The 10239-nt window shown below is 54.1% G+C and overlaps 2 protein-coding genes across 2 annotated transcripts; one reads left to right on the plus strand and one right to left on the minus strand.

Annotated features, from left to right (window-relative positions):
* Positions 1-5505: 5505 nt before the first annotated feature.
* Positions 5506-7793, minus strand: TADA2B (transcriptional adaptor 2B; the record flags this gene model as incomplete). Its single annotated transcript, XM_084266926.1, has 2 exons — positions 7515-7793; positions 5506-6498 (listed from the first exon to the last, which is right to left on the minus strand). The coding sequence occupies exons 1-2, from the start codon at positions 7782-7784 to the stop codon at positions 5506-5508; spliced, it is 1263 nt and encodes a 420-aa protein (XP_084123052.1). The 5' UTR covers positions 7785-7793.
* A 377-nt stretch (positions 7794-8170) lies between these two features.
* On the plus strand, positions 8171-9628 carry CFAP184 (cilia and flagella associated protein 184; the record flags this gene model as incomplete). The annotated part of the gene is made up of 2 exons (XM_084266750.1): positions 8171-8806; positions 9074-9628. The coding sequence occupies 2 exons, from the start codon at positions 8171-8173 to the stop codon at positions 9626-9628; spliced, it is 1191 nt and encodes a 396-aa protein (XP_084122876.1).
* Between the last annotated feature and the right edge of the window lie 611 nt (positions 9629-10239).

Consider the following 10239-nt stretch of genomic DNA (forward strand, 5'->3'; position numbering starts at 1 on the left):
CAGGCCCGTAAATAAAAAGGCTCCAGAGACTAGACATACTTTGTTCAGCCCTTCTTCTCTACTAATGGTGACTCCAGAAAACCATCTGATAATTGTATGGCATTGAAGAATCAATGGAATTTATCCTATCTCTGGATTTTTAATTTAATGTTGTATAAATTGGTTAAAACAATTTTGATAGTCTTGTAACTTCCAAGCTTTACAGTCAGTTTGTTATGCAAACTAGTCAGAACCCTGCTGAAAGCCAGAACACCTGGAGAAGTGAGTAGCTAAGGGTTCGGTATAGACTGTCTTTTAGAATCGTATAAATCACTGCATGTAAGAGAGTGGCTCAAACAATACCATGAGAACTTAAGTTTCAACTCGATTTCTTGCATTTACTCAGCTTGGCTCTGAAGTTGCAACAGGAGTTTTCCCATCTGCAGCTCCTGCTGTGTCTGACTCCACCTGCTGCTCCCCCTCCTGCAGGATCAACCACAGTACAGTACATGATTACCCCAGTGCATTGTCCTACCTTTGTCACTTGGATACGAGCAGAGAGAACTTGGCAAGTTACACAGCTGCCAAGGAATCTGTCCACTTACACCCTCAAAGCCCATATATTTAACAGACAGAAGCTTCAAGCTTACACAGGTAGTTAGTGCCCAGTAAACAGTGTTTCTCAATTGTTCCCCCTTGTTTCTGGTTGTCTTGGGTTAAGGAGGTCCTGAGCTAAAACTCAAGTTCCTTGATTGTGGGTATTTTGGTTCGGACGTAGACTTGCCAACAGCTTACTGAACACCAGATCTCCTTCTGGTGAGAAGTGATTACTTGGTTTTGAAGACTTTTTTTCCCAGTCCTGGTTTGCCTCAGGCAAATCAATGGGACAGTTAAGTGGTAACTAGTGTTTGGGGGTTGGTTTTATTTAAGGATTCATTCCTTCTCTTATGAGTGAAAAAGAAAATCAATGTTCTGACTGGGCATGAGCAGAAGAATTAATTCTCAGTGCATTTGAGAACACAGCTACTACTACTGTGGGGTTTTAAAACTAAATACAGGGCTAAACATGCAAAGATCATGTGTAAAACCATGGAGGAAAAATAAAGTGGGGGGTGTGTGTAAATATCCTTAAGTTGAATGGGGTAGGAACTTCACAGCATCTGGGTGAAAGCAGGCTGCAGCTGTGTGAAGTAGGATTGAAGTAGGTTTTGTTGCACGTTTAACAGGAACTTGTGCTCAGCTGGTACGCTATGAAAGGACCAGGGCCAATTTGTATACCTTCTAAGATCTGACATATGGCATTGCTTCCACCCCCTCTGGATCTAAGCAAGTTAAATATAGTAACAGTTGCAGTATAGAGACTTCTCCACAGCAGACTAAAATTCTGTTAGCAAGCATCCCAGTGCCTCACACAGACTGACTGGTTTGAGCTACATCACTTCATTTGGGGTGCTGTAAAGCACAAGTTACTGTTAAATGTCCAGCACAAGACACACTCTTACCTTTAGAGCTGAGGTTCCTGTTCCTCAGGCTGCCCTTTCACCATGGCTTTCAGTGAGGAGGGGGGTCTGTCTTCCCTGAGAGCTCAAACCACCTGCACCCTCTGCCGTACACCAGTACGAAGCACTGAAGACATGGAGGAACAGAGGAACACGGTTCTGGAACAAGGAGAGCAGCCAGCAGAGCTGCCACTGGTCCCTCTGGCTTAGCTATTTCATAAGGAGCACTTCCCAACCCATGACCCATCCCAGTTTAGCTGAATCACATCACCCTCTGTCACTGCCAAGGCTTTGGCTCATCTAATGGTGAGCTATGTTACCATTAAATCAATAATGGAAAGAAACTTTAACACAAGTTTATTTACCAATATACAATGCAAAAACCTAGTAAAATGCTGAGTGTGCACAACATCAGTCAGGTTTTACATGATTTCAGCACAGGCATTTGTGTGTCTGGCAGAGCTGCACCAGCACAGTTCAAACGAGTGCAACATTCCCTTTAAGGAAGGAGCTGATGAGCTGAACGTGCTCAGCAGGTACCTTCCTTCACAGTATTTAATGCATCATCACTTCAGAGCAACTGGGGCACATGCTAAAAAAAAAAACCAATCCCAAACCATTCTGCAAGAAGAGACAGCGAACCAAAAGGCTAATGGAGGCGTTACAGTTGCCAAGAAATCAGATGCAGTCACCACACAGGAGAGGAACGGCAGAGCGCTTAGGCTGTGCGATTTACAAGGCAGTTCAGGGTCAGAAGAGGTGTGCGGACCTCCCGAGGCTGCTGGTGGTGCTCGCTGGGACTGCAGCGGGGCAGGAGGGGGCGCACCCTCTCTAACGAGCCCTTCCGCACCAGGTACCACACACAGACCCGAGAGGAACGACACCCCCCACCGTTACCTGGCAAGCAATGAAACACCACCGGGATGGGACTGATGGAAGGAAACATACAGCACCTGAAACAGACTTACTGCTGCCTCTACCAGTAGCAGAAGATCAGTATGTTGAACAGCTTATGGAGCATCGTGTTTTCGTAGCCTTACAGCAACGCTGTTAGGACAGACAGTATCATTAGTAACACCTCTCATTAGAGGAGTCAGGAGCATATCAAACACCTGTTAGTTAGCAACAGGAAGGGTAGCTTATTGGTACAGTGCAGGAAGCACTTCCAGACCAACACAAGACACAAACTGAAGAGCTCTGTGCAGTGTTTCTTCCCAGGCCACCCCCCTCACCACAGAAGCAGCACAGCTCTAGTAAACTGCTGGATTAAGATAACTGCATCTCAACTAAGAAACAAACAGACAAACAAAACCCAGCAGCTCGTAACAAAGGAATGCTTAGACTGAATCTGTTCCACAGGGAAGCATGGAACAGCAGCATCCTCTAGTGCAAGTCACCTTTAAAATCAGAAGCATAGCTGGCAGCGAGACATTGCTTCTAGGGAAGCCCTTTCCAAGGGATTACTATTTGCTCAAGCAAACATTGACACCTTGAATTTGCCTGCAAGTATAAAATAAATATTGATATCTGTATTTCATACATTAAAAATACTTTATTTTACATTCACCTCGATGTTCAATAAGTTACTTCTAGCACCAAAGAAACATTTTGGAGGGGCTGAGGAATTAAGAAACTACAAAGTGTAAATGCAGAATTCACTTCACCATTTAAATGACTCATTGGTGCCTAGACTATTATTTTTTTTAATTACTGTTCAGATGGGCTTCAGACTATTGCTTCAGTTAGACTCAGATGTGCCAAAACACCCTAGAAATATAAAAATCCCAGATTTGAGAAAAATAATAATTAAAACTCCGAGCTACATGCAGAGTTGAGGCTCCAGAACACCATCAGTAAGGGTATGTTATGGCAGGTGGGTAACAAGTTACAGGAAGAACCAAACTGTGTAACTACAACACTGGAAAGAAAGGCTGAGCTTGCTTCCCACAGGAGTAGGACAGAAAACACAACCAAGGGTTTATTACACCTTATGAACTCGTGTGCTGCTCGTACGTGCCTACAGGGTGGAAGTGGTTCTTAAAGCTACTCAGCACATGGCCCTTGCTCCAAGGAGAGGCAGGTTTGTCTCAAGTATTCCACAACAAACCACTCAGAGGAAGCCAAACAAAGTTTTACATCCAAGAGGACGTAGCCCTTACCTGTTCTGAAGGGACGCAACATCACAAGCTCAAAAGAAAAAGGCACTAGAGTTTTGGTTTGTTTCTTCCTTACAAATGCTGGCTTTATAGTTGCACCCCTTGTAGTCACAAATCCACTGGTAACACTGTTTTGGTAATGCTGGACAGGTAACTGAAACCCAGTTCTGGTCAGTCTGCCTCTGCCAAGCGGCAGGATTAACACTGCTGTGAGGTGCTGTGCTCTCCTCACTGACTGCAGCCCGGAGCACCAAGCCACGGTCTCAGCTCTGAAGCCAGTTGAGGTCCCTGGTTTGGCACCCCTGACCCCCAGACCTGCCCAGCCGGCCTCTGCTCACAGCCGCCTGCTCTGGACGTGACCGGCAGAGCGGCTGGGGCACAAGGAACACTCCACGTGGCAACCACACTCTCTACCTGCCTGGTCACACACCAGTGCAGGGTGAGCCGAGTACAGCCACCCTCTCCTAGCTCCCCCTCCGTGTCTCTCCCTTAACCACAGACCTCACTACAGCAGCACTGCGGGCCGGGCGCTGCCCTCCGGCGCCGTGCCACATCCCCAGCCAGCACCCACCACAAGCACCTGGTTCTGACTGTGATTGCTACGAGTTGTGATGAGTTCTGCTCAGGACGTGGTGTTCTCACTGCCGTGGGCTGTGTGCACGGTCCTACCATGGCAGCAGCTTCAGCCTCCCCATGCTCAGCCCAGTCCATGGTACAGGCAGTGAGAACCCCGCAATGGCTGGATTCACCGCTCTGTTCTAGGTTACCTGTGCACTGTGGCCTCAGCTGTATCACATCACATTCTGGTTTTGAAAACCACTCTCGGTGACCTCTCTCCATTTAAGAATCTCACTCCCTGTCCCTTCCAACCAAACTCAGGAGGCAGGTACACCTCCTCAGCCTGAACAAGCTCAGAGGTTACAGACACCAAAGTGGGAGCAGGCTCCCCCGGCAAGGGCAGTGATGTTGCTGCCAGAGGCTCCCAACCACTGCAAGACAGCTCACTCCCTACTTTCCCAAACCCCATTTCTGGCCCAAATCTGCCACAGACCCCCTCTCTGGAACAGAGCATCACAGCTGCCCCACAGTCCTGCAACTCTGCTGCCAAACAGTTAACATCAAAGCTCCAGCAGGATCTGTTTTGGCCAAAACTCAGGTCAAAGCTACAGCCAGACCAGCTGGGTGTGAAGGCAGCTCTTCAAGAACCCTTCCCACAGCTCAAGTCCCTGACAGTCTCTTGTCTACCACACTTCCTTCCCCTTCCCTCCCTGGCTCATCCCTGCAGCTCTCACCCCCCTGCCCCAGCGCCTTGGCTGTAGTTACTCAGGAGAATGTTCCTAAAGCTCTGCAGCAGCCACAAAAACCCCCGCTCACCGCGCTCCAGGACTCTCCTCAGCTTCACTCTGCTGCCAAGTGTTACGCAAAAAACCCCAGCAGAACAAAGGGAGAAGAAAGTTTCCAAGCAGAAGAAACCATCTCCCCCCTTCAGAGAAGGGTCACACTGGTACTCGTTTGTCCAACAGTGAGGAGTAAAGCAGCTACTCTGGGGCTACTGGACTGGAGCCCGTGCACGTGAACGGGATCCCTTCCCATTACCAAAAGCAGTGAAACCCGGAGTAGAGCTTCCCAAGGAAGCGTTTCCCATGATCCAGAGCTCAAGTCCGTTTAAACCACGGATCACGGTGCCGGGGGGGGGTTATGTATTTGCTTTTTTGTTTCTTTGCTTTGAAGTGACATAATTTCGGGGGGGGGGGGGGGGGGGGGGGGGGGGTTAAGTGACATAATTTCTGTATCTTTGGGGAGGGAAGGAGAAAAATAACGGAGTCCTTGAGGCTGTACCGGGCCCCTGACGAGCTTCTGTCGGGTCAGTTTCATGAAGCATCCCTGGATATCCAACCACTTTCTGTTAGAAAGTTTAAAATCCTTTTCTTCAGTACTTTGTCTAAGTAACTGGGAAGGCGACTCTTTGAAGGAATTCCTTGTCTTTTCTGGAGGTGGTCTTTAATGATTATAGTTTTCACAGTCACGTAACGCGCAGGGCTCAGGTTCAGAGAGCTGCAGAGCACCTTCTCTCTGTCGGATAAGAGTTCGAAGCCAGGCAGGTTTTCGATGGCGGCGAATTCGCCTTCTTTGCCATCCTCCTTCCCTCTCTTGGAGCTAGCTATGTTTTTGTTCTCCTTCCTCTTCTCCCGTTTGTGCCTGGCCGCCTCGTATTCCGCCGACTCTTCCATTTTGGTGATGCCGTTCCGCCGGTACCGCTGCAGCTCCCGAATCTTCGCCCGCAGGATCCTCTCCTTGTGCATGTTCTCGAAGAAGTCCTCAAACTCCTTGCAGGACATGAACTGGTAGAGGGGCCGCAGCTTCAGCCTCAGCTCCTTCTCTTCTTTAGTGATCTTGCGTTTGGGAGCTTTCTCCTTCTCCTTTTTGTCCTTCCCCAGGAAGGCCGGCACCAAGTTGTAGTCCCGCGCGATGTTCTTCCGCCGCTGCCTCTCCTTCAGCTTCCTCACGTACATGTCAACATGAGCTCTCTTCAGCTCTATCTCCACGTCGTCGTCATCGTAGTTGACCGAGAGGCCGCTGATCAGCGTCTCCGCGTCTTGGTCGTACTCGATCTCGTAGTCGTCGCGGAGGGGCATATAGCCCAACTGCTGCTGCTCGGCCACCGAGATATCCAGGGGCGGGAGCGGCGTGGTCAGGCTCGGAGACAGGGGCCCGCCGCTGGGGCAGGTGTGGTCCGTCACCCTGTTGGGAATGGTGTCGGGGATGCAGGCTTTTCCCAGGTTGCCGTGGATGTACATGCTGACGTAGTGTTCCATCACCTCCTGAGGGGTTCGGGACGCGCCCACGTGAGCGGCCATGTCCTCCTGAACAGAAAACAGGGAGGAGCGATAGAATTATTCCCGTCACACCTCCAGCGTAACGGCCCATGCGTCTCCAGGAAGCTCAGGGAAGAGCGTGGCGGCTCCTGCCCCGCTCCTCCAAAGCCGACTCACACCCCCCCAACTTCTCTAGCGACACCGACACTGGCCACGCTTCCATCAGGTGAGGCATTCAGGAGGGCACAGGGGCACCTAAGCCACGCACAGAGCACCAGGCTCATCACCAAGACAAGCTGCACCACAGCCTCTGGGTCTGGCAACACCACAGAGGCACTGGATCTGCACAGTGACCCCCGAGCATCCGCCAGTCTCTCTGCCAGCCCACCAGCACCAGGAGGTCTGGTAAGTTCCAGTCCAGCCGAGCTCAGCGTGCCACTGGGACTCTGCTCGTTCACACTGTGCTGCCAGAGTGCCTTTAGCACGAGGTGGAGACCAGGAGCGACAGCATTTGCAGTAAGAAGCGTCTCCAGTTATTTCAGAGCTAAGTGGGCTGCAGCAATCGCAAAGATGAACGTTCTGAAGGAGAAATTTCTCTACAGTTCACGGAAATACAACCCAGAGAGACCGGGTCACGGCCAGCGGACCGAGCGATGAGGCCCCGCACTGCCTCCACCAGCAGGGGAGGCTGCCCGGCTGCTGACACGGCAGGTGAGCGGCAGCGCGGGACCGGGCACTAAGGAGAAGAGGGCGGCGGGGCAGAGCTGTGACACAGGCGGGCTGGAGACAGGAGACGCTGCGGGCTCCGGCTCAGGGCAGGTCCGGCATCCACACACCGAAGCTCTCCGTCGGGCAGCGTAAGGCCGCCCCCGCAGCGCTCCGGCGGGCCCGCAGAGTGCGACAGGACGCCGGGACCCCTCTCCCCGCTGCCCCCTTGGGCCGCTCGGCCCCACGCTGCCGCCCTCGGCAGCGCCCGCCGCGGGCCGCCAGGCCCGGCGCTGCCCCGCGGCTCCCCGCCGTTCCCAGGCGGGACGCGGCCCCTCCGCCAGCTGCGCGGCGCTTACCCAGTTGCCGAAGCCGAACTGCTCGATGGCGTCCAGCAGCAGCTGCTCCTCCCGGCTGCTCCAGCCGCCCTCGGCCTCGGCGCCCCAGAGGGTGAAGCGGCCGCCGTCGACGAGCTGGTAGCCGTGCCATCGGCGGTGCGGGCCGATCTCGGCGCCCGCCGAGAAGCAGTCGGGGCAGAGCTCGATGTCGGCGCACTCGGTGCAGCGGAAGCGCAGGGAGCTCACCTCGGCCAGGCAGTACACGCAGTACTTCTTCCCCAGTTCCGCCATCTTACCCCGCCCGCCCACGGCCCGCGCGCACGCGCCGGCACGGCCCCCGGCGCCGGCATCGCCAATGGCAGCGCGCCCGGGGGGCGGAGCCCCGCGGCGGACGGCCAATGGAAAGGGAAGATTGGGCGCCCCTCTCGCAGCGCCGGCCAATGGAGGCGACGCGCCTGGGCGCGGGGCTTATTAAAACAAATGGACGGCTGGGATTGGCCGAGGGGAACCCGTCTTCCTTTTCAGGATAGGAGAGGCGACCAATCGGAGAGGCGACCGCCAGCGACCCCGGCGCTGAGTGGCAGCCCGAGGCGAGGGGATGCGGCCGCGGGGAGAGGGGCGGGGCAGAGCAGAGTCCCGTCGCCCGGGCAACGGGGGAAGCGGGGAGCAGCCCGGCCATGGAGGCGGCGGCGGGAGCGCCGGGGCCCGCGGAGCCGGGGCCGGAGATCGCGCTGGAGCCGAAGCCTGAGGAGCCGTCGGCCGCGGCGGGAGCGCAGGAGCCGGAGGGGCCCTCGGCGGCCGGGGAGAAGGCGGCCAGCGGTGGGGACGGTGCCGCGGTGGCTGAAGAAGTCCCGGGCCGGGCCGAGCAGCGGGGCGGGGAGGCGCCCGAGGAACGGGGCGAGGCCGAGGAACGGGGCGAGGCCGAGCGGCGGGAGCGGGCGGAGCTGCTGGAGCAGCACCGCGGGCTGGCGGCCGAGCGGGAGCGGCTGCGGCAGGCCAGCGGCCGCCTGCAGCTGCGGCTGAGCGAGAGGCAGCCGCGGGCGGCTCTGGGCGCGGTCGGGCAGCCGCTGTACCAGCAGCGCCTCCAGCTGCTGCGGGAGCTGCGGGAGCAGCGGGAGGCCGCGGCCTGCCGGGAGCGGGTGCTGGCCCAGCAGCGGGACGAGGAGGAGCGGCAGGGCCGGGCCCGGGCCGAGTGGGCCGCTTTCCAGGCTCGTAAGAAAGCCGTGGCCGTCTCCAGCCTTTGCCGGCGGCTGGGCACGGAGGTGGACCGCATCCAGGCCAGGGAGCAGGAGAAAGAACAGCAGGTGCGGGAGGTGAGGCTGGGGTCCTGGGGTGCTGCAGCCTGGCCCCTCCCTGTCTTCTCTTGTCAGAAAGGCTTTGGAAGCAGCCAGCAATCCTCTTCTGCCATAGACCTGCTTTCTTCCCCAAAGAGATGGCAGAGGATGCTGAACAACAGATGATGGAGGATGCTTTTCTCCCCTTTCTGACTGTCCTGGTGCATTTGGAGCAGGAGCCTGTCTTCCCTGCAAGGCAAGGACTATAGAAGTAGAGTAATTCTTCTTTTACTTCTACTCCTCCAGGTCCGGGTGGAAAACATCCTGCTGATGCGTGAACTCCAAACCCTTGAAGGCATCTTGAAAGCTCAGGGAGAAGTGCTGGAGCACCAGTGCTTCATGGACTTCGAGCACATGAAGAGAGAGAGTCAGAAACACAGCAGAATGATCAGCTGCATCAGCCATGACACCCAGAAGCTCAGGCAGAAGGTGTCACACACCACACGCGCGCTCAGCCAGCTCAGAGAAAAGCTGCAGCTTGTGGAACCTGAGAACCAAGGCACAAGGGCTGAACTGGCAGACGTGGAGACCGTCTTGTCACAGAAGAGAGCCGTCCTGACCAAAGCCAAGCAAGCCAGATACAGACTGTGGAGGAACAGTCTGAAATTGCAGCAGAAGTGTGGGCTGCTTGGAAGTGAGATGCTGCTTCGGGACTTTGAGGAAAAGGTGGATACTGCAGAGCTGCTCACTCAGCGCTTGGAAACCCTGAAACATCAGCACGCTGCTCTCAACCTCCCTTGCAGGGGAATTCAGCAGAAAAACAAGGAAGCCAATTCCTCTCTCCCTGTTGGGGGCACCTGAAGAAAAGGAGCCGTGGAAAAGAAAAACAGGGAGTTTTCCACGATTCTGATTTTTAACATGGTTCTTTGGGGATTACACTGCCCCATGCTCCTGAAAAAGCCTTTTCTGAATGCTGTGATGGTATTTGACAGCAGTTACTCATTTGGAATGGAACCACATACCTCTGCCTATCTTAAACCAATAAAAGAGCTGGCCAAAAGCCCACATTTTTGGAGAACTGTCTTAGCATTCAGTGAAGAATTCTGTATAAATCCATACCTCTTACCACTCAAGACTAGGTTTAATTACTTTTGGTCCTAAAGTTTTAGAGGATACGTGACTGCATCCTCCTCATTCATGGTGTGTGAAGAGATGAGAGTTGTGTAAGCCCATCACTGCATCTGTTCCCTCTGCGTTGCTCAACTGTAGCATTACCAGAACACAAGATAAAAAGGCTGAAAGGGAGTGAGCAACAAAATATTTACACATTTCAAGGAGCTTTAGTTACAAGAAGCAGCTGCTTCTCCCCCCCAAAATAGCTCTTTACACTCCCATTTCCCCCATAGAAAACAGTGGCTGTGACCCATCTGTACCCTGCAGCTCTTGCTCCTGTTACTGTAGCATTATTTTTG

This window comes from Gallinula chloropus, assembly GCF_964237585.1.
Source record: "Gallinula chloropus genome assembly, chromosome: 7".
Taxonomy (NCBI): Eukaryota; Metazoa; Chordata; class Aves; order Gruiformes; family Rallidae; genus Gallinula; species Gallinula chloropus.